This window comes from Mytilus trossulus, chromosome 1, assembly GCF_036588685.1.
Source record: "Mytilus trossulus isolate FHL-02 chromosome 1, PNRI_Mtr1.1.1.hap1, whole genome shotgun sequence".
NCBI classification, from domain to species: Eukaryota; Metazoa; Mollusca; class Bivalvia; order Mytilida; family Mytilidae; genus Mytilus; species Mytilus trossulus.
Window position 1 is genome coordinate 44,996,124 of NC_086373.1, and position 25,827 is coordinate 45,021,950.

At 32.8% G+C, this 25,827-nt stretch overlaps 1 protein-coding gene across 2 annotated transcripts in view; it reads left to right on the plus strand.

Moving 5' to 3' along the window:
• The first annotated feature begins 1,736 nt into the window (after positions 1–1,736).
• Positions 1,737–25,827, plus strand: part of LOC134725391 (uncharacterized protein C12orf56-like) — an 86,085-nt gene continuing 61,994 nt past the window's right edge. Inside the window, exons 1-5 of one of the 2 annotated variants that reach the window (XM_063589184.1) lie at positions 1,737–2,143; positions 5,602–5,753; positions 9,909–10,763; positions 20,306–20,477; positions 23,205–23,281. In XM_063589184.1, the coding sequence (XP_063445254.1) occupies positions 1,895–2,143; positions 5,602–5,753; positions 9,909–10,763; positions 20,306–20,477; positions 23,205–23,281 (1,505 nt within the window). In that variant the 5' untranslated portion in view covers positions 1,737–1,894. The remainder of the gene's footprint in view (positions 2,144–5,601; positions 5,754–9,908; positions 10,764–20,305; positions 20,478–23,204; positions 23,282–25,827) is intronic. The other variant, XM_063589193.1, reaches the window with a different exon arrangement.

A 25,827-nucleotide genomic window follows, 5' to 3' on the forward strand; every position in this document is an offset into this window, starting at 1 on the left:
TTTTAGATGGAGAAATATATTTCTTTCTTTTTAGGTGGAGACGTTAGACAGACAACATGTATATAACGAGGGAATATACACACGATGTATATTTCTTTAGTCATTGTAGGAAATTGACGTTTCGATCACAGTTCACCAGCAGTGCATGCTTTTGATTTACTTTATCCTGTGTAACTTTAAAACACGATCATTGATTATTTTCTTACAATGTACATTTCTAAATAGCAGCTTGTAACACAAATTTTAATATAATATAGGAGCAGACATTTTATTGTAGGATTTCATTGAGATTAACGGACCTAGAGAGCGATTTTTACGGCATTGCAATTTCTTTTCTCTACGGAAATTCTTGGAAGGTGGCTGCACAACGTTGTTTTGCGAAGTTTTAATACATGTATGCCCTGCTGACTGCAAAATGTTAGGTCTATTGGACTTGTAGTTTCAGAGTATATCAGATAACTTGCAAGCATGTGTTTTTTTTTTCAGAAGAATTCTATGTAAATACAAATTGAATATTAAAGAGAAAAAAAAACGGAGTTGTCATTCTTCTCCGTTGAAAGGATAGATATCACACAGCTTCATTCAACAGTGATAAGTGGAGGGTAAAAACAAATAGGGGAGACAAAAAGAGGTCCCAGGGGAAGACATTTTTTAAAATAAAAACGGTACATACAAATGGTTAAAAACGCCGTTTTACAATATGAATCAATTGCTTAAAAAAAAGCATGAAACATGATTGATTGCTTAATGTGTGTGTGTTTGTTTGTTTGTTTGTTTGTTTCTTTCTTTCTGCAAGGGGTTCATATTATTGTGTTACCCATGCCAGACACATGTATACTAAATATGTCTCTGCCCATGCCAAGAAATCCTAGCCGCTAAAAATTCCGGTGGACCTCGGCTACGGCACCCATTAGTAGAGTATACAGATTTAATTTCATTCAACAAATTAATTTATGACCTTTATGTACGTCTCGCTAAGAACACGACCATATACCAAATGGTCAATATTAATCATCCATGTAATTTGCTCTATGGGATATTTGCAGAATTTCAACGGAGGCAATTGGCCTTGGCATGATCAGTAACATATGTTAGATATATACTAGTGTTCCCGGCAGGCATGATTTGAATGGTTTTACACTAGTAATTTTGGGGCCCTTTATAGCTTGTTGTTCGGTGTGAGCCAAGGCTCCGTGTTGAAGGCCGTACTTTAACCTATAATGGTTTACTTTTAAATTGTTATTTGGATGGAGAGTTGTCTCATTGGCACTCACACCACATCTTCCTATATCTATCATGATATATACAAAAAACAAAACAAAAAGGGTTTCGGAATTATTGTAAATATATTTAGATTTTAATTTGTTTCCCTAGTATGTGCCTTCTTGTAATCAGAGACATATATACACATATATGTGTATATATGTCTCTGTTGTAATCTTCAACATATTGAAGTTAAGAAGTATTATGTCGATGAAATTATTTAGGTCAGCTTTGGGCGATGTATTTTTATGATTTAGCAATACAAACTACTGTACATCCTCATGATATCATGAAAATATGCCGAATGATAATCCTGGACTAAATTTTAAAAATAATTGTGACCTCGGTTCCTTCATCGAAGTTTATTAGGATTACGTAAATTTGTAATATATATCTTAAGTTAAAGTTATGTAGATCTATATGTCGTATTATTATTAAAGTTTTACTTGGATTCGGGACCAACGAACATGTTTTACACAATATTTCTTATTTCCGGCATAACAATGGCTGTGCGTGCCTAGCAATGTGATTACGACTGCAAAACTAATAATAATATTGATTGAAATATCACCTACTCGATCTTTATTTTCACAATGTAAACAAATTAGAGAAAGTGCACATAAAAGCATGTATGGCGCGAAGCACAGTTGAAACTTTGTTCAAGAAAAACAGTAAATTAGAAAGCTTTTTAAAAAAATCCCTGAACGATGAAACATACGAGAGAGTGCGCGCCTATGAATCCTGCATTATTGTTTCGGAGAAGGAGAATAAAGCGTTGAAATATGTCATTTTAGGTGATGAATGGATATATCTTACTGAAAATCCACCTAAAAATGTAGTAGAAGAGGTTTCTTTAAAAGATATAATTTCTGTAGATCATGTAAGTAAATTACATGCTTAGTCAAGCTGTAACTAGTACTGGTATGAGCATAATTTTCAAGTCTCACTAATTAGCAAGAGGAAAAAAAGTTAGCAGCAACTGAGGCAACTGTTATAGTTGTTTCAGTCAACAGGAAGACAAATTTGGCGACTAAATAAAATTGAGAATGGAAATGGGGAATGTGTCAGAGGCATAATCCCGGGCTCAAAAATTTGGAATCCTGAAGTGTTGAATTTGAAAAAAAATAAATCCTGACATCTTGAAATTCAAAAAGAATTCCTGGATCCCAATAGGATCAATCCTGGAATCCTGAGCTTACATTGTACAACACTTGATCCTGGAATCCTGATAAAGATCCCCCCCCCCCCACTCATTCATGTATAACTAACTTTTGACTCTGGGTTCCACAATTATTTGACAAGTTACAATGTACCAGTGGCATGGCTAGAATGTACCATTGACTTTCATGCACAAACGAAATGGCAAAAAAAAAATCCTAATACTATTGACAGTCAAAAAAAGAAAGAGTGTGATTGAATGTCACTATATATACATGCAGTGTTCTCCCCAGTTATTTCATTCAGCATCCTGGTAAACAGGTGAAATTGAAAAAAAAAAGTCCGACACTTATCAAGTCAAGTATCAGGGTAAAATAAAATTTGTCTGTCGAGATCTGTATTATTACATTTAGATATGTAATAACATATTTTTAGAAATAACTCTGTATATATAACATAAGGCTAAGGTACATTTAGTTCGAATACTTGTATCATCATATACTTCATTCGAAATATATAACAGTATAATGAGTATATAAATAACACATAGCTGAGAGGGTGATAGAGCAGATTGTTACCCCGAGAAAACATTGTCAACTGCGGCGCGAAGCCAAGGTTGACAATGCTTTTCCGAGGGGTACCAATCTGCTCTATCACCCTCTCAGCTATGTGTTATTTAATTTATTATACTGAATGTCCTATGATTAATGTCTATTACAGATTAATTTTATTTTAAAAGTATTTTCTATGAAGTCACAAACATTGACAAACATACTGTACCAACGTTTTGGGTATTAGAAAAAAACACAAAAGTAAAGCAAGATGTTTTATTATTTTATTTTGACAGTCAAATAATAAAATCTGAGCCAAAAAGTAGAACTTAAGCATTTTTTTTTAAAAATTACTTGATGTAAACAGAAAACTCTGTTCATCATTCATTGGATGTAACCTTGTTGAAACATGAGACAGTATTAATAACCCAATCACCAGTCAATAGTAATCCGTCAACAACAATATTGATTTACGCATCACATAAATTTGTTAATTGACTTCCTGTTTAGACTCTTGTCAAAACAATGTCGAGGATAATGAATTTTCTAGTCAAAATGATGTGTTTGGGACTCGGGGGATACAATCAGGACGTGTCCCAGGGACTCTCAGGTTTCATTATGATGTGTTGAGCTCAATTTCCATGCGTCGAGCCATGCGTCCACGTCTTTAGAAGAACCATGATTACTCAATTCATTGTCCTTTAAATTTATCGACTTTTGATTGGTCTAGACGAGAGGGTAACATTAAAAAAAAAGTCACCCTCTCAGCCATGTGATAGAGTAAATTAAAAATGATTAACACCCTCGTATTAACCAATCGAAATATGGCATTTTAACATGAAGTATAATAAAAAAGAATATTCCATTTTCCAAATTAAAGAAATACATGTATAAAGAAAAATAAAGTACCTAGACATGTAAAACGAAAGAGGGACGAGGGTAAGGACTGAGCAATTGATACAATGTATAAGCATGTGTATCAACTCCAATATACTGAGACAAATATCCCGCATGGAAAGAATAATTGGAATCTAAACGGACAACCACAAATATCATAGAGAATAATGGAGTTGGTCGTTTTAGAGAAAATTTACCCATACACATAAGAACACATTGTCAGAATAATGGGCTGTCAGAGTAATGGGTTGACACGTCGGAATAATGGGCTGTACGAAGAGTGGGCTGTCAGAATAATGGGATGTCACTGCAAAGAAATACAGGTGCTATCGATTTTTCTGGCAATAAGTATATTTTGATAAATCACAGTAATATTTTCACCAATTTAACGCTAATGGTAGCCGAAAATGACTGTTTGATGCCTGAAGTTAAAGGCCATTACTACCCTCATAGACACTATGGCTATGGAACATATTTTCCTCGTGATACTGTACTTTTTGAATTCTAATATATTCCCTTTGTTGAGCCTGCGGTTTTTGTCGCAATAATGAGACACAAAAATGTATAGGGATCCTAAATTTTGGAAGGGGCGTCTATAAATATTCATTCTATGGTTAAAGATTATGAAATTTTATTCATTTTTGTCCTCCTTGACAGAGTCAAAAAGTGAGACATAGGTCTGCATTTTCCGGTGTCAGAGACGACGATGGCGGCAGTGGTGTCAATAATGTATTAGTTTGTGATTGGGTTTAGTTGTATGGTAAACCACTAGTCAAAGATATTTGGTATGCAGCTGTATCAGTATTGGCACATCTCATTACAGTGGATATTATTTGGCCCCATCCCCTCAGTTATGGTCTTTTGACTTTGAAACTTTTGCTTATAGTTTGCACGTTTTAGTTTGTGATTTAATAGGTCAGTTTATGGGGAACCTGACCAAGTGAGTATATATACATTGTGTACATGTATGAAGTTAATGATACAATGTAATTGGTATGCAGCTGGCATATCTCATTTCCGTGGAGATTATTTGCCCCCACCCCTCAGTCATGGTCTACTGAATATGAAACTTTTCTTATACATATAGTTTTCATGTATTAGTTTGTGTTTATATTAGGTTTGTTTAAATGGAACTGCTTAATAAGTCAATGATATTTGGTTTGCGTTGTATAAGCATTAATTTTTGGCACATCTCATTTCCATGGAGGTATATCGATTGTTTAGCCATGCATGTACATCATGTACATGTACCTTCAGTTATGATTCATTGACTTTGAATATTTGCAAATCGTACATATTAAAGTATTGCTATTTTAATTTCAACATTTTCATTGTTGAAATTACCAAAAAGTGAGACATATATCTCTGTGATAACAGTTTATTTTAAACTATCCTGGATTTCTACCAAACTTAGACAGATTGAAGCATGTTAATGATCATAAAATACATATGTAGTATTCAAAAGTAAATTAAAAAAAAATCCCTTTTAATAAACTTTAAACTTTAAACTTAATCCACATTTTAGTGAAAAATGGATTTAGTTTTTCTGCCAGTTATACATATAGTACATGTTATATATATTACATTCACTCTGTGGTTAAAAGTTTTTAAATTTTTGATAACTTTCTTGAACTATCCTCACTGGATATCATATGTACCAAAATTATACAAAAGCTTGTTTAGAATCATAAGATAGTAGATGAATCTTTATAAAAATATTTATTTTATGCAGGTAAATGACTATCCTGACTTCCTATCAGGCGAAGAAAGAGAAAACACACAACATTTGGTTGTCACTTACTGGACAAATGATTCTAAAAGACGATCTATACGACGCTCTAAACGATCTCCAAGACCTGGATCTGCAGCTACAGAAGGGGATAGGTTTGTATTAGTTCTTCAGTAATATATAATCCTTGGACACATTAAAGTTGTGTCAATTTAGACCATGCCAAAACAACTTGCTGGTTTTTAAAACATGTCAGCCAAAAAACCTATGCTTTGGCAACTTCCCTGAATCATTTACTGATTGAGTAGTATGAATTCTTCTGTATACTGCATGAAATTAAAGTATCTCCACTTAAATATTATTAAAATTCAGTAAGTCACAAAAGGCCTGTATATCAATTTTCAAACTATTTCCATTTTTTAGCTGGAGTGCATGCTTTTTACTTTCTACCTGACAAGGTTTCAGGTTTTGTTTGATCACCTTGCATACTTAAGGGGCATTAAGTGAGCTTTCCAGCATCCATCATCACCATCCATTAACTTTTACCAAAATGTTTTTTTCTGAAACTACTGCACTAAAATTGAACCAAACTTTATAGCCATGATCATCATTGGGGAATCTACATTGTAGTTTAAAAATGTGTTTGATGACCCTCACAGCCTCCAAACCACAAATGGCTTAAAATAGAACATACATGTAGGGGTAAAATGCAAGTTTTGTCTATTATTTTGAAAACCTTATTAACAGGGAAAATCTGACTGGGGTTAAAAAAAGTTCAGAATGTTGAGCCTTACCAGGTCAGTTGTCCGTATAGGCCAACACTGTTAGACAACTTCTTATATTGCCCTTAAACGACAAATTTTATTGTTTTATATAAATCTTGAAACTGCAATGGATATGATTTTTATACCCCACCTACGATAGTAGAGGGGCATTATGTTTTCTGGTCTGTGCGTCCGTCCTTCCATTCGTCTGTTCTTCTGTCTGTCAGCTTTAGGTTAAAGTTTTTTGACTTTTGACCCCAATTTCACGGTCCACTGAATATAGAAAATGAAAGTGTGAGTTTCAGGTTAAATTTTTTGGTTGAGGTAGTTTTTGCTGAAGTTGAAGTCCAATCAACTTGAAAGTTAGTACACATGTTCCTTATGATATGATCTTTCTAATTTTAAAACCAAATTAGGCTTTTCACCCCAATTTCAAGGTCCACTGAACATAGAAAATGAAACTGAAAGTGCGAGTTTCAGGATAAAGTTTTTGGTCAAGGTAGTTTTTGATGAAGTTGAAGTCCAATCAACTTGAAACTTAGTACACATGTTCCAATTATGATATGATCTTTCTTATTTTAAATCAAATTAGACTTTTGACCCCAATTTCACGGTCCACTGAATATAGAACATGAAAGTGTGAGTTTCAGGTTAAATTTTTTGGTTGATGTAGTTTTTGCTGACTAAATATGCCCCTTTACACATTGAAAAATTGCTGAATTTTTCATTTCTTTTCTCTATCTTCAGTTTGCCTCAACCAAATGTAATGGAACTTATTGGCAATACATATTACCACAAAACTTGTTTCAAGTACAAATTTGGGTTGAGTCACTTTTTAGCTCACCTGGCCAGATGGGCCAAGTAAGCTATTCTCATCACTTGGCTTCTATCATCCGTCGTCAGCATCATTGTATTAGTCCGTGGTCCATTAACTTTTACAAAACTACTGGGCCAGATTTAACCAAACTTTGCCACAATTCTCATTGGGGTATAAAGTTTGAAAAATGTGTCCAATGACCCAGCCAACCAACTAAGATGGCCGCCATGGCTACAAATAGAGCTTAAGATGAAAAATGTATATTTTGGTTGATATCTCTGAAACCAAATCATTAAGAGCAAATCTGACAGGGGTTTATCAGATTAATCAGGTCATGATCTACATTTGTATCTGCCATGAAATTTTTAGACAAATCTGACAACCCCTTGTTGGATTGCTTCGGCATCTGAATCAGTAACATTTAAAGGAAATTTTGCAGCTTTGGGTTATTAGATTGAATATTAATTAAGATAGAGATAAACTGTAAACAGCAATAATGTTCAGCATAGTATGATCTACAAATAAGTCATCATGACCATAATGGTCAATTGACACCTTCAGGGGTAATTGTCCTTAACCATATGTTTATAATAAATTTTCAACAAATATTATATAACAGACATGGCTAAAAATAGAACATACAGGAAAAATGCCATGTTTGGCTCATCAGTGGCGGATCCAGAAATTTTCATATGTGGGGGCCCACTGACTGCCGGGGTGCTAGTCACGCTTCAGCGATTCCCTATATAAGCAACCAAATATTTTCCCATCTTAAATCTGCCTCTGCTTATATCTCTCAAACTAAAGCATTAAATAGGAGGGTCAGGTAATGGGGAGTGCCTTCTTGGTGAATCACGGTAAAAATTCTTGCCAAATGACGTTAACATTTATAAATTTTTGATGCATGACGATATAAAAATGTACACTTTCTTTTAGACAATAAGAAAATTGACTGATTTTCTGCAATTCACGTTAAATTTTCCCCAAAAATTACGGTAACGATAAATAATTGTGACCTCTGACGAATAAAGATAATTAGGATAGTTTGATGAATTACGGTAAAAATTAAACCAATTTGATGCTAATGGTAGCTGAAAATAACAGTTTGACGCCTTACGGTAAAGGGCATTACTACCCTCATTTAGTGCAAATCTGACAAATGGGTAAAAATGTTCATTAGGTAAAGATATATCTGTAATGAAATTTTTAGACAATTCAGACAAGCCTTTGTTGGGTTGCTGCTCATGAATTAGTTGATTTAAGGAAATTTGGCAATTTTGCATTTTTGGATCTTTATCTTGAATATATATTATTATAGATAGAGATAAATTGTAAACAGCAATAGTGTTCAGCAAAGCTAAGTAAGATCTACAAAAAAAGTTAGACATGACCAATATGGTCAATTGACCCCCAAAAGGAATTATTGCCCTTTAAAGTCAAATTCAACAATTAAGAAATAATTGATGCAAGCTATACTCTATTGTAGTTTTAACATGGGTAGGCATTAATATTATATTCATGATTATTTTTGCCCGAGCGATAGTGAGGGTTATTAAAATAATACGAATATAATTCCTACCCATGTTAAAAGGGCAACCATCGAGTTGACCTCTAAAGTCATAAGATGACCATATAAGCGATGTAAACATAAATATAGATATAAATAGATCAAGCAAACTCATGCTGTTGGATTTTATCTAGGTCTATTTAATTTTATGTTATAGATGAAAAATAAATGGTAATCATCGTTTTTACCTAAATAGAATGATTTTTTGTGGATCGCATTAGTCCATCAAATAATTTACCTTTGTTTCACTTTTGATGTTGACGTTCTTTTTTACCTTTAAATAACTTTACACATACAATTCAGGTGTTATCCATCTCAAGCTAAGGGGTTCAATTGAAGTTCACATGAATACGGATTCAATGAGGTCAAATTATTCACTTGCAAAATCAATGTTTTTTTAGCTTATTTTGACAAAATGGAACCTACTGGCTGCTAAAAGCCAATTATTAATTCACTATTTGCATTTCATTAATGAATGAGCCAAAAAAATGATGTATTAGATTTTTTATGTATCTCGTAGCTTAAGTGCCCCTTTAAAACTACAATAAGGTATAGCTTGCATCAATTACTTTTATTCTGATTAGGACAATAAAGATAATTTTCACGACTTTCGTGAGGAGAAAAATAACGCAAATATAAATCGTCTCCAATTAGTAAATCTTTATAACACAAACTAAAGTATCCATGAAAATAAGTTGGTTTACAGTACATGGGAATGACCTCAAGGTCATCATGATGTAAAAATCTGTTGAAAAAGGCGTAATTTAACTCATCAGATCGATACTAATAGAAATACTACACAGAGTGTACGTGGTCAGGAACTTGTATATCCCAACAACATAAAGACATTACGTACTGATCTGATAGTACTCACAGTTACTGACAGCTAGTTAAAGCCACGAAAAAACTAATAAAAACAATCATGCATCAAAGACTAAATGTGTTCACATTTATATCTCTCCTTACTCTTGAGAAATTCAGGGGTATTTTCCAACCAAAATAGTCCACAACAAACTTTATATTATATATAATATTTACATGTATAGTAACTATATATTGTGAATAATAGAATTAAATTAGTAAAATTTACCAAAAAAAACCCACTTGTGGCCATTTTGTATCTACAACTACTTATTAAATCCTTAATACATATTATTTACAGATCAAATGCTTCAACTCCACTTGGGTTTGCTTCTTCACAAGACTATGGAAATCTATCTGAAGATTATGGGTATATCACACAGAGTATGTCAAGTTTACAAATCAGTGGTAGGCCAGATAGTAGAGGTTCAATTGGGTCAGTCAGGGAAACAAAAGGAGGCAGTAAGAAGAAAAAAAGACTAAGTGAAAGCTTAGAAGAAAGTTTCAATCTTAAATCTTTGAAAGAAGAGAGGGAAGACCATTTGTTAGATATTGAGGAGAACAATGAATTAAATCTTTCAACTAACTCTTATTTACAGAAGCCATTACCAAAGCGAGAATCTGGAAAAAACAAAAGACTTCGGAAACCTTCAGGGGACTCTGTGAAATCCAATGAAACCATCTCAAGCAGACAGGGGTCAGTAAGACCATTACCTAATTTACAAAAGAAAAATGCTTTTGATACATCTCAGGCAGATCAAAAATCTTGTATAACTGAGAAATCTGAATTAGTACCAAATAATGGATTAGAAAATCCAAATAAAGCAATAGTGTGTTGTTGTTTCCATGGTAAAAACAAAATAATTCCATCATGTGGGCATGGAGATGATACAACTGATGATTATTATGAAAAAAAGCCCATAGAAAGCATGGAAAGAAAAGTGCCTATAATAAGTACTGAATATCCCATTAAGGATGGTCAACCACCAGATATAAGTATAGACATTACATCAGATATTGCTAAGGGGATGAGGGGGTCTGTTTTATCTGTACAGGAAACTGTTCAGTCTCGACGGTCTTCAATCACTACTCTCAAGGGAGGTAATTCCAGAGCAGGAACACCTGCCTTAGAAGGGGAAGCAACTCGAAGTATGAGGTATGTTGATTTGCATTTGGTGTTGGATGTCTTATATTCACTGATACTTCAAAAATATTAACAGTATATCTTTTTAGTTCTTCAGACTTAATTTTTACACTCACTGTCAGTTTAAAAAAATCTGTACTACAGCTTGTATAGAAATAAAAAAAAAACATATTTTAGATTTTAAATGAGGCTCGTGGGTACAAATTTTTTGTTTTCATTACAAATTTTATTTATAACTTGTAAGTTAATCATATGGTACAAAAATCTTCAAATTAAATCAATTTGTAATGGCCCCAGATAACTTTTGAAATGTAAATATCATTGAAAAACCTCCAAATTATCTCCCTTTGGTGCAAAATGTCATTTTTGTCACTTAAATTGAAATATCTTTTTTTACTTTTTGGTGACCTATGTTTTTTATTATTTTTTTCAAACAGGCTGTTCGTAAACTAAACTATTGTAAAATTTGAGAGATTTCTGTATTATTATTTTTGTTTTTTTCAATATTACTTTTATTTCTCCTATTAATTAGATATAGGAAGATGTGGTGTGAGTGTAGTTCATCAGAAAAAAGTGCTTCACAAAAATGTATGCTTCTTTGGAAGGCAGATTGTGAGCTTAAATGAACAGTGATCCCATATTTTTATTATATTTTTCTATAAAGTATAATAATTATGGTAAAGTTCATTTATAGAAAAATATATCGAAATCCTATATTTAAAAAAACATTTGATTTATACCCACAATACCCCTTAAGGTTCCTAAAAAAAACATATCATTTTTTATGTACAATGTATTGACAGAGTCAGAACTTTGTATGTAATTCTAATATGACGTGCTTCTTTCCCTTTATTATTAAACCCATGCTCTAAACCCAATATTTTTTTTTTGCACATGGGTATATTAACTACTGCAGAATAAAGAATTTTATCAAATTGGCATGCATTTAATATATTTCATTAACTTAAAACACTTCCTAACTCTCAAATGATGCACATGTTGTTACTTATTCATTTTTGTCGAGCTTGCAACTTTTGTTGCAGAAAGCTCGTCATAGAGATAATGATATGGCGGCGGAGGCGTTAGCTTACTTCTTAAAAGCTATATATTTTAAAAGAAGGTGGAAGACCTGGATACTTCATACTTTGTTTATATATGCCTCATGTTACAAACTTCCGTCAGTCACATGTCCAATGTCCTTGACCTCATTTTCATGGTTCAGTGACTACTTGAAAAAAAAGATTTTTTGTAATGTTAATTAAATTCTCTCTTATTATAAGTAATAGGATAACTATATTTGGTATGTGCGTACCTTGCAAGGTCCTCATGCCTTTCAGACAGTTTTCACCTGACCTCGACTTCATTTCATGGATTAGTGAACAAGGTTAAGTTTTGGTGGTCAAGTCCATATCTCAGATACTATAAGCAATAGGTCTAATATATTTGGTGTATGGAAGGACTGTAAGGTGTACATGTCCAACTGGCAGGTGTCATCTGACCTTGACCTCATTTTCATGGTTCAGTGGTTATAGTTAATTTTTTGTGTTTTGGTCTGTTTTTCTTATACTATATGCAATAGGTCTACTATATTTGGTGTATGGAATTATTGTAATGTGTACATGTCTAGCTGATAGGTGTCATCTGACCTTGACCTCATTTTCATGGTTCAGTGGTCAAAGTTAAGTTTTTGAGTTTTGGTCTATTTTTCGAATACTATATATATGCAATAGGTCAACTATATTTGCTGTATGGAATAATTTTATGATCTATATGTCAGTCACGCAGGTTTTATTTGACCTTGACATCATTTTCGCAGTTCAATGCTAAGTGTTAAATATTTGTGTTTTAGTCTGTTTGTTTTAATTTATACGCAATAGGTCAACTATATTTGTTGTATGGAAGAATTGTTAGCTGTACATGTCTGTCTCGCATGGTTCATATGACCTTGACCTCATTTTCATGGTTCATTGATCAGTGTTTGGTTTTCTTGGTTAATGTTGAGTTTATGTGACAGCTGTAATAAAGCTTTATATTTAGGACTATCAACATTATATCAATGATTAGTTAAGAAGGCCAGACATTTCAGCTTGTTCACTCTTGTATTATGACTGTAATGTGTTGCATTCCAAATTGGCATATTGGCCCTAGATACCACAACCGTTCAAGCTGGCTGTTCAAAACTGCTCCCTCTGAAAAATCACCGTGCCAGTGGTCTGCTTCTTTACAAACAAAAAAGGGAGGTTCATGGAAGAGCATACACAATCGCTTATACTTATACACATGCACTTTTATGTCTTGCCTAGACAAAGTTGCTGAGGCAAGACTGAAGCATGTTTGCAATAGCAAAATGGGTGTATTCATTTGTTCCTCAGTTTGCCATTATGTCTCTTTAAGCAAAACACTATTTATAGCTACTAAGCTAGCTTTTGGCATATTTCACTTCCATATATGGGTCAAAATCTTTAATTGTTTTTCCATAGGCGATAATGGTAACGTTTTTTCCTGTAGCTCAGTCCATATCGTAAACTTGGATATGTATGATAGCTCGTTTCGAAGCTGTGACATTTTCACATATGTGGTTAAATTTTCGGGGTACTAGGTGAGATTACTTTTTCCGTAAATTAGCAAACCCCGAACATCCTTTTGTGATGCAGCTCCTTGTGGTAAAATATCCCCTTTTTAACACAATAAGTTCTTTGAAAATTTAATACTTTGAACACATTCAATAGCTTCATAGTTTTTACACATTTATTCTATGTTCCTTTACTTTCCTAATCACCACAAATAATTAAGTTCAGTCATTTGTTAAAAATAGAAACATGTCCAATATCACTATGTACACAGAGATTTTTTCTTTACACGTGACTTTTGAGTTCCTCATTTCAAGGCGTTGTTGTCCCATATATCATTTAGCCTTGCACTTTCAGTTATGGTCCATTGACTTTGAAACCTTTCCATAATTTATGTAGAAAAAGAAGATGTTGTATGATTGCCAATGAGAGTACTCTTATTCAAAAATATAAATACATGTTAAGATTCAGCATATCAAAGAACCCCAAGAATTTTATTTTTGTTAAAATCAAACTAAGTTTAATTTTGAACCCTCTGAACCTTAATGAGGACCAAATTGAAAACAGAACTCAAAATAAAAAATCTGATTACACAGTTAGATTGTGCATATTAAAGAAATACAAGAATTCAATTTTTGATGAAATCAAACAAAGTTTAATTGGAGATCGACCCTTTAGCCCTCCTCAATGTAAACCAATTTGATAAAGGGGCCAAAAAAGCAAAAAATAAATACATGGTCAGATTCAGCATATCAAAGAACCCCTTTAGTCAATTTTTGTTGAATGCAAACAAAACATTTTAATTTTGGAGCTTAATGTGGACCAACTTGAAAACTGGGCCCATGATAAAAAAAATCTAAATACATATTTAGATTCAGCATATCACAGAACCCCAAGAATTTTATTTTTGTTAAAATCAAACTAAGTTTTAATTTTGGACCCTTTGGACCTTAATGTAGACCAATTTGAAAACAGGACTAAAAATTAAAATATTAAATACATCTAGATAGATTTGGCATATATATCGAAGAACTCCAACAATTCAATATTTGATGAAATCAAACAAAAGTTTAATTTTGGACCCTTTGGACCTCAATGTGTACCACTTCAAAAACGGGGCTCAAAATCCAAAAACTTAATACATGGTAAGATTCAGCATATTAAAGAAGAACCCCAAGAAACCAAGAATAAAACTCTTTTGAAATTGGTCAAAAATAATCAATCTATACAAAGTATAAAAAAGTATTCTTTTTGGTCCTAATTCTTGTCCCTATAATTACTTAACTGTCGGACCATAACCATTAATATCAATCCCAATCTTCCTTTTTAGGTTTCAAACCTTGTGTAAATTTCACAGATACTGATAAGTGTCTTCAAGTGTGTATGTTTGGGGGAAAGGGGGGGAGGGTTCATGGGGGTAATCGTTTGATACTGAATTTCTTTGGAAAAAGAAATAAAATGCATTAATTTTTTATGCATAGTACATGCACATGTATATATTGAAAAATTTCTGCATTGAGGTCTTGAATTAAACTTTTGTTTGATTTCATCAAATATTGAATTATTGAATTATTGGAGTTCTTTGATATGCTGATTCTAACCATGTACTCAGATATTGATTTACTGAGATTTTGGGTATTGGACCATACTAGGTAAATGTCCAATTTTAAAAGTTTTAGCTTACCAGATCTAAAAGTCCAAGTGAGCTTTTCTATCCACAGGTCGTCTGTCATCATTGCCTGTCTTCAATGTCAATTTTTACAAAATCTGAAGCTACTGGGCCAAATTAGATCAAACTTGACCACAATGATCATTGGGGTATCTAGTAAAAATGTTTCTCATTGTCAATCAACATGGCTGACATGACTAAAATAGAACATTTGTGTAATATGCAAGATTTGTCAATTATTTTGAAATCATTTAAATTGAGAAAATCAGCATTTATGAGGAAAAATAATCAGAATGTTGAGCACTACCTTGGGTCAGAGACCACCAAAACTGTCAGATGACTTCTAGGTTTATTTCCCTTCCCTAGATTTTCCATCAAACATGATGGAATTTTGTGAAGGAACAAATGCCATCAAATTCCATCATGTTGATGGAGTATTGGAACAACTTTCCATCAACTTTCCATCAATTAGCATATTAATCTATTGCAATAAAAAATCATAATATCTAATATCAAAATTCTGCCTTCAGCAGGTAATTGTTTTTCTATCTATCATGTCTATAAGTTATTGTTGATGCAATAAACATCCACTTTTCTAACAAAATCAGTTCACTTTCCATAGATTTTGCAATTTTCCAAGTTGTTTAAAATTTGAGTTAAAAACTATTTTGATATCATGTTTTCTTAGTAGCTTGCTGTTTTGTGAAGCTTGTTAAAGGCTGTACTATGAGTCTATGACTTATAATGGTTCATTTTTATACGACCGCAAATTTTGAAAAAAATTTCGTCGTATATTGCTATCACGTTGGTGTCGTTGTCGTCGGCGTCCGAATACTTTTAGTTTTCGCACTCTAACTTTAGTAAAAGTGAATAGAAATCTATGAAATTTTAACACAAGGTATATGACCATAAAAGGAAGGTTGGTATTGATTTTGGGAGTTTTGGTCCCAACATTTTAGGAATTAAGGGCCAAAAAGGGCCCAAATAAGCATTTTCTTGGTTTTCGCACTATAACTTTAGTTTAAGTTAATAGAAATCTATGAAATTTTGACACAAGGTTTATGACCACAAAAAAAAGGTTGGGATTGATTTTGGGAGTTTTGGTTTCAACAGTTTAGGAATTAGGGGCCAAAAAAGGGCCCAAATAAGCATTATTCTTGGTTTTCGCACAATAACTTTAGTTTAAGTTAATAGAAATCAATGAAATTTAAACACAATGTTTATGACCACAAAAAGGAAGGTTGGTATTGATTTTGGGAGTTTAGGTCCCAACAGTTTAGAAATTAGGGGCCAAAAAGGGACCCAAATAAGCATTTTTCTTGGTTTTCGCACCATAACGTTTATTAAAGTATAAGTAAATAGAAATTTATGAAATTTAAACACAAGGTTTATGACCATAAAAGGAAGGTTGGTATTGATTTTGGGAGTTTTGGTCCCAACAGTTTAGGAAAAAGGGGCCCAAAGGGTCCAAAATTAAACTTTGTTTGATTTCATCAAAATTGAATAATTGGGGTTCTTTGATATGCAGAATCTAACTGTGTATGTAGATTCTTAACTTTTAGTCATGTTTTCAAATTGGTCTACATTAAGGTCCAAAGGGTCCAAAATTAAACTAAGTTTGATTTTGACAAAAAATGAATCGGTTGGGTTCTTTGATATGTTGAATCTAAAAATGTACTTAGATTCTTGATTATTGGCCCAGTTTTCAAGTTGGTCCAAATCTGGGTCCAAAATTAAACTTTATTTGATTTCATCAAAAATTGAATAAATGGGGTTCGTTGATATGCCAAATCTAACTGTGTATGTAGATTCTTCATTTTTGGTCCCGTTTTCAAATTGGCCTACATTAAGGTCCAAAGGGTCCATATTTAAACTAAGTTTGATTTTAACAAAAATTAAATTCTTGGGCCTCTTTGATATGCTGAATCTAAACATGTACTTAGATTTTTGATTATGGGCGTTTTCAAGTTGGTCCAAATCAGGATCTAAAATTATTATATTAAGTGTTGTGCAATAGCAAGTCTTTTCAATTGCACAGTATTGTGCAATGGCAAGAAATATCTAATTTCACAATATTGTGAAATAGCAAATTTTTTTTTTAATTAGAGTTATCTTTCTTTGTCCAGAATAGTAAGCAAGAAATATCTTATTGCAAGATTTTTTTTTAATTGGAGTTATCTTTCTTTGTCCAGAATCAACTTAAATCTTTGTTATATACAATATACAATGTATATTCACTTTTTACTACCAACTGATAAATTTAAAAGATCTTTACCATTCAGTGATAACAAGCAGATTTTTTACATCTTAATATTTTATGATGTATTTAAATGAGTAGTTATTTTTGCAAACTCCATTAGAATATTTTAATTGAGATTAGTTTTGGAATAAGGGAAAGGGGGGTGTGATTAAAAAATTGGGTTCAATTTTTATACGACCGCAAATTTTGAAAAAAATTTCGTCGTATATTGCTATCACGTTGGCGTCGTCGTCGTCGTCGTCGTCGTCCGAATACTTTTAGTTTTCGCACTCTAACTTAAGTAAAAGTGAATAGAAATCTATGAAATTTTAACACAAGGTTTATGACCATAAAATGAAGGCTGGTATTGATTTTGGGAGTTTTGGTCCCAACATTTTAGGAATTAGGGGCCAAAAAGGGCCCAAATAAGCATTTTCTTGGTTTTCGCACTATAACTTTAGTTTAAGTTAATAGAAATCTATGAAATTTTGACACAAGGTTTATGACCACAAAAGGAAGGTTGGTATTGATTTTGGGAGTTTCGGTCCCAACAGTTTAGGAATTAAGGGCCAAAAAGGGACCCAAATAAGCATTTTTCTTGGTTTTCACACCATAGCGTTAGTATAAGTAAATAGAAATCTATGAAATTTAAACACAAGGTTTATGACTATAAAAGGAAGGTTGGTATTGATTTTGGGAGTTTTGGTCCCAACAGTTAAGGAAAAAGGGGCCCAAAGGGTCCAAAATTAAACTTTGTTTGATTTCATCAAAATTGAATAATTGGGGTTCTTTAATATGCCGAATCTAACTGTGTATGTAGATTCTTAATTTTTGGTCCCGTTTTCAAATTGGTCTACATTAAGGTCCAAAGGGTCCTAAATTAAACTTAGTTTGATTTTAACAAAAATTGAAACCTTGGGGTTCTTTGATATGCTGAATCTAAAAATGTACTTAGATTTTTGATTATTGGCCCAGTTTTCAAGTTGGCCCAAATCGAGGTCCAAAATTAAACATTGTTTGATTTCTTCAAAAATTGAATAATTGGGGTTCTTTGATATGCCAAATCTAACTGTGTATGTAGATTCTTAATTTTTGGTCCAGTTTTAAAATTGGTCTAAATTAAAGTGCAAAGGGTCCAAAATTAAACTAAGTTTGATTTTAACAAAAATTAAATTCTTGGGCCTCTTTGATATGCTGAATCTAAACATGTACTTAGATTTTTTTGATTATGGGCCCAGTTTTCAAGTTGGTCCAAATCAGGATCTAAAATTATTATATTAAGTATTGTGCAATAGCAAGTCTTTTCAATTGCACAGTATTGTGCAATGGCAAGAAATATCTAATTTCACAATATTGTGAAATAGCAAATTTTTTTTTAATTAAGAGTTATCTTTCTTTGTCCAGTATAGTAAGCAAGAAATATTTGCAAGAATTTTTTTTAATTGGAGTTATCTTTCTTTGTCCAGAATCAACTTAAATCTTTGTTATATACAATATACAATGTATATTCACTTTTTCTACCAACTGATAAATTTAAATAATCTTTACCATTCAGTGATAACAAGCAGTTTTTTTACATCTTAATATTTTATGATGTATTTAAATGAGTAGTAATTGTTGCAAACTTCATTAGAATATTCTAATTGAAATTAGTTTTGGAATAAGGGAAAGGGGGATGTGAATAAAAAATTGGGTTCAATTTTTCTCATTTGAAATTTCATAAATAAAAAGAAAATTTCTTCAAACATTTTTTTGAGAGGATTAATATTCAACAGCAGTGAATAGCTCTAAGAGAAAACAAAAATTTTAAGTTCATTTGAATACATTCATTCTGTGTCAGAAACCTATGCTGTGTCAACTATTTAATCACAATCCAAATTTAGAGCGGAATCCAGCTTGAATGTTGTGTCCATACTTGCCCCAACCGTTCAGGGTTCAACCTCTGCGGTCGTATAAAGCTACGCCCTGCGGAGCATCTGGTTCTCATTTGAAATTTCTTAAATAAAAAGAAAATTTCTTCAAACATTTTTTTGAGAGGATTAATATTCAACAGCATAGTGAATTGCTCTAAGAGAAAACAAAAATTTTAAGTTCATTAGAACACATTCATTCTGTGTCAGAAACCTATGCTGTGTCAACTATTTAATCACAATCCAAATTTAGAGCGGAATCCAGCTTGAATGTTGTGTCCATACTTGCCCCAACCGTTCAGGGTTCAACCTCTGCGGTCGTATAAAGCTACGCCCTGCGGAGCATCTGGTTCTCATTTGAAATTTCTTAAATAAAAAGAAAATTTCTTCAAACATTTTTTTGAGAGGATTAATATTCAACAGCATAGTGAATTGCTCTAAGAGAAAACAAAAATTTTAAGTTCATTAGAACACATTCATTCTGTGTCAGAAACCTATGCTGTGTCAACTATTTAATCACAATCCAAATTTAGAGCTGAATCCAGCTTGAATGTTGTGTCCATACTTGCCCCAACCGTTCAGGGTTCAACCTCTGCGGTCATATAAAGCTACGCCCTGTGGAGCATCTGGTTACAAACTGCCTTGGATGGAAACTCAGTTGTCACATTTGCAATCATAACACAGCTTCTTATATATCTAATTAATACAAATATATAAGATATAATTGATTTAAAATTTTGATACACCCGTCAAAACTTTGACAGGACATATTATGGTATACAAATGTCTGGCGTCCACCTGTCTGTCTTACCGGCGTAAACATGTTGCACCTTAACATGAGAATGTATCCAAATTTTATGGGTGTCATATGTTTTTTTCACATGTTGTGCTGTATCTGAAAAAAACGATTTATGATCATTGCTTAAAACTTTACACACTTCTTATTAATATTAATCATAAGATCTGGATACTTTTTGGTGATGATTCAAAATTTTATTTTAAAGTTATTGAGTTTTTTGTAAAAAAAAAAGGGGGGGTTTTAACATGTAGCACTGTATCTAAGAATCTATTTATGATTATTGCATTAAACTTCACACACAAGAGGACCGATGTATCATTTGTCGTGGCGTAGCTGTTTATTAAGTTTATAATGATTTAAATTACAGTTTACTTGGCATTAATCAATCTACATCAGACCTAGGAAGTTCAGTGACTGGTTTGTTACTAGGAACAGAAAATCCTGGAGAGAGACGCAAGATGGTACTCAACATATATTTGCTCAACTTACATTCACCAATGCTCATGTTAATAAGAAGTGCCTGGAGTAACTATCTCATTGTAAGTCATATGTCACACACACACACACATTTAGTTGCCAGATATATATCTGGGTTAAAATATTAATCTAGCTGATGGCTAGTGATGGGTAGGACAATTTTTTTTATCTTACTGTTCCAAAGGTAAAATGCATATTTTTTTTCTTTTCAAGAAAATATGACAGATACAAAGAACATTTGAATGAAATTTTTAAGACACTCATAAATATATATATATTTTGAAAAGCATAATTATCATTGTGGAAAGATTTTAAGCAAACAAATTTACAGGTGAGCAATTCAGTGGTATTTAGTTGAAAATGGTTAAGAATATATATATATATTTTAGACTTATGAACATTTTTTCTCTTTTAAAAGATTTTTTAGTGAAAGGGCTCCAGTCTCTTGAGAACCTCTTGTTGTAACTACTGATTAATATTTGAATATGTGAAAACAGTCAGAATTATTTTCAATTTTATTGTGTGACCTTTACATTGTCACAAAGGTGAGACAAAGGCGTTTTATTTCCGTTGATCCCAACATGATCTTTTTAATTTTTAGCTCACCTGGGCCAAATGGGCCAAGTGAGCTTTCCTTATCACTTGGCTTCCATCATCCGTCGTTGTCATTAACTTTTTAAATTTCTTCTAGAGAGCCACTGAATGGAATGGAACCAAATATGGCATGAATGTTCCTTTTGAGGTGCTGACCAATTGTTTTTACTTTTTAGCCGATCCATCATCCAAGATGGCCGCCAGCCGGATACTTAGTTTAACATAGAACCCTATTGGAAATACATACAAAAGTCTTCTTTTAGAGAACCACTGAATGGAAAGAAACCAAAATTAGCAACAATGTTCCTTATGAGGTGTTGACCAAGTGTTGTTACTTTGTAGCCAATCCATTATCCAAGATGGCCACCAGCCGGGGACTTAGTTTAACATACATGTAGGACCCTATGGGAAATATATACAAATGTCTTCTTTTAGAGAACCACTGAATGGAATGCAACCAACCATAGCATGAATGTTCCTTATGAGGTGCTGACCAAGTGTTGTTACTTTGTAGCCGATCCATTGATCCTGTGGACTTATTTCAACTATATCTAGCCAGCTGTGGACTTAGTTTAACATAGGACCCTATGTGAAATAGTATTATACATACAAATGTCTTCTTTTTAGAGAACCACTGAATGGAATGAAAGCAAAGCAATATTAAACAAAATTTTGTCTCAAACATCATTATAAGTATCTGTTATGATTTTTACATCTTTTAATATTATTTCAAAATCCCAAGTAGAGTCAGGTGAGCGACACAGGCTCTTTAGAGCCTCTAGTTTTGATTGGATCAGTGTAAAGGAAACCTTAATGAAACTTTAAACAACCGTCATACAAGTGGGATCTGGTACAGCTAGCATTAAAAATCAGGTGAAACTTGGTCTTTTCTTCCAAAACATCTTGTACCAATGAAAGTAAGGGATATTCCTGAACTGCTTTCCATTTGTTCCATTGATAGATATAGTTGATATTGTCATTAATGGATTTCTCACTTTTTATATACGACCCAAACAAATTTTGGGATTGTATAATGGTATGGTGTCGTCTTCATCTGCATCGTCGACGTCCTAGTTGTCCTATGAAACATTTCATTTCCAGACAATAACTTTAAGTATAAGAGAATGGATCTCTATGAAATTTTTATATGACCATAAAAATCCAAATAAAAAATTTGGTCCTTTATTGGTATAACGGCATTGGCGTCAGCATCGTCATCCAAAAAAAAAATTTGGGTCCCTTATTCCTAAACATTTGGGACCATAACCCCTAAAATCAATCAAAACCTTCCTTTTGTGGATATTATAAACATTGTGCTAAAACAGCACAAAGGGCCCCAAAACAACCATTTATCTAGTTTCAGGACAATAAAAGAGGGACGAAAGATACCAAAGGGACAGTCAAACTCATAAATCTAAAACAAACTGACAAGGCCATGGCTAAAAATGAAAAAGACAAACAGAAAAACAATAGTACACATGACACAACATAGAAAACTAAAGAATAAACAACACAAACCCCACCAAAAACTAGGGGTGATCTCAGGTGCTCCGGAAGGGTAAGCAGATCCTGCTCCACATGCGGCACCCGCTGTGTTGCTTATGTGATTACAAATCCGGTGAATAGTCTAATTCGGTAGGTCAAATTCATGAAAGGGAAGGGGATTGTAGTTACGACGTAAGGAACATATCCGATATCATTTGTGAAACGGTTATTCCATAACGGTCAACCAACTCGTGATGGCGTCCGTAAAATTTACGAAGGGATGATTTTAACTTCACCATTTGGAACTCTTGGTTTAAAAGCTTCCTTGTGAGCAGTAACCCTCTATCAAGAAAATCATGCACAATAAGTTGTGTATATATTAAATATTTCAATTGCTCTGAACTTGCAATGTCACTCTTTTGTCACTGACACCATACCATACTAGACAATCTAGATCATAAATATACACTGTTATCAATTTTCCATAATGAAAAAAAAATATAGAAAAATATGCCTTATGAAACACAAAAGAGAAATTTGAATTATTTTTAACCTTTTTGGCTATGTAAACTTGACTGTTAAAGACAATAAATATGTAATATCCTAAAATTTCAAATAGATTATAAATAACAAATGTATCCAGATCTATGATACCGTAAATAATCATCAACAGAAAATTTTTGTTCATTTCATTCCTATTATTTTTACAGAGGTGTACCTTGATGTTAAATCCTGATTATGAAAAAGCCTTTAGATCTAGTATTGTTAGAGGTCAACAGATTCAAAGGTAAGTTTTTTTTACATGTTCCTGAATATGTTGCAACACATTAATTAATGAGTTTAAGAATATAACCATTAGTTTATGGACCCAATCTTTTCAAAAGTGATTTTAGATCACTTTGATTATTCAAAATCTGATTCATTTTAGAGAAAACATACTAAAATAATACAAAATATATATGGAATATTTTTATACGACCGCAAAATTTGGAATGAAACCAAACACAGTATGAATGATCCTTATTAGTCCAGTCAATCTAGCTAAAAAAAATCGCCCAACCTCAAACTAATTGCAACAAAAGGTTTCTTGGTAAAATTCGATCTATTGTCATATCCTATTGATCATATAAAAAATCGACAGATATCAATGGGCTAATTTTCGCTAATTTTGGGGTCAAAATATGGGTTTTTGCACCAAAATCGCGGAAAACTGGAAATTTCTTATATTTTATTACTTTGACAAAAATATAAGACATGAGTTAAAATATATGAGAACAGCTATATGGATTTCTTATAAAAAGACACAATATAAAATATCGGTTTCAATAATGGAAAATTTTGGGGTTAAAAACTGCTTTTTTGAGAAAAATCGGTAAACAGTAAATTAATCATTATTGATAGTCAAAATATAAACAAGTCGATTTTTAAACATTTTTTAGAACGTATACTACCTCACAATTCACTGTTAATCTTTATTGTTTTGTAAACATCCGAATTTTTAGGTAAAATAGTTAATTTTTAATGAAAAACTGCGGAAAACTGAAATTGAAGACTGTTTATCTGTGTAAAATATACTTTAATAAAACACGCTTTAATTTTGAAGTTAAAATGGAATTTGAAATTCTTAATTGAAAAGAACGACATGGAACCTATTTAAAAGAATTAATATCACAGCTTCAAATTGATAAAATAAAGGGACACTTTAAGGTAGTTGCAATCTAGAAGATTGAAAATATGTAACTGACAACAATATTCAATATCGGATATTAACTTGAGTCCGAGAAAAGTTCATCAGCTTCAACATCAATGTCACCATGCCTTGAATTCATACAGCTTTGACCACGACAGTCACCATACACTATATTACATTCTAAGCTGTGTTTCCGACACGTACAACGACGAGTATCACAATTAGTCTTGCAGTTGCAACGTATGATTGAAAGGAGTCTTTGTGGAGCGGGTTGCTTTTTACTTTTAATAGGCATCTGTTTTCCATTAACGATTAACCAACCGAAATCACAAGGATCTATGTCCTCTCCTCCAATCCATGTCTGAACTTGGAAATATGCTCTTAAGCTGTGATATGCAGCAGTTTCGGTGGTTGGTGTTAGAGTATGTATTTGAATCACTTCTTTGCAAGTTATAACTCGGTTTGCAAACTTTTTATATCTGAGAATGTCAAGTCCTTCGAGCGGAACACCTCCATAAAAAAACGTCATAATTTTTTCCCCGGCATTCTTGACGTCCTCAACAAAAGACTCTTTCAGAAAAACCTCACCAAGTTCTTCTAATGTTGGACTATCTATGAATTTCTTTAACGTAGCTACCTTCCCTACACCATACAGCATGTCATGTCACAACTGCTTATTGCGTGAATGATCGGAAGAACTTTACACATGTCTTGTCCAAGAACCACTTTCGTTTTATTTATTTCCCATATCTTTGACTTAGTCTTCTTATCATGATTCGGTTTAAAGATAAGATTGTTAGATCAAACAGTGTAATAATATAATGAAGTACCAACAGGTCAGTATCTTCACCAAGGAGTATTGTTTTGGTGTGAAATTGACGATTCCACTGCAGTTTTAGCGATCAGGACATCTGCATCTGCTGAGGCATGTTTTGTTTCAATTCCATTTGAATGCATCCTTTTACACAGCATTTCAATAAAGTTCTGTTTATTTTCATTGTTAGCCAAAAATAATTCTTTCTTTGACCTAAAAGGCGTTGTCTCTGTAAATGTTACTTTTGTACCAAAGATTCCTTTGGTTCGCTTAAGATGCATTGCATCCTTCTTATCAGGACCGGATACGTATCCATCAAATACAACAACGACTGGATTTGTTCCATTACACTTTACAGAATCAACGTACCTTTTACAGATTTCTCCAAATGTTAACCCACTTTTCAACGGTATTTTATGCATACGTGATCCGCCATCAACAACACAACTGTAAACAGTATCTGTATATTCAGTGTTGCAGTCTCCAAGATAACAAATCGCATCCGCTACAGTTGACTTTGATGCTGCCCTCATAAATCCGGACGAATCAAACATAGAACTTGGTTGACTAGATAGTTCATAAGCAAATATTTCTGATTTATCTTCATATATAATGTACTGTCTGCTGCTACGATAAATCTCTGAAATAGAAGTTGTGGGTCTATTGTTGCTATTTCAGGCTCTACATTTACGCAAATAGGTTTGTCTTGAAGTGTGATAGCTTGGTGTTTTCTTTTGAAAGTAAAATCGGATACACATTTACCTTCCATTGATTTTAATATACCAAGTCCAATATCTTTAGCTCTGTCTGCATTTACATCTGATGTTGC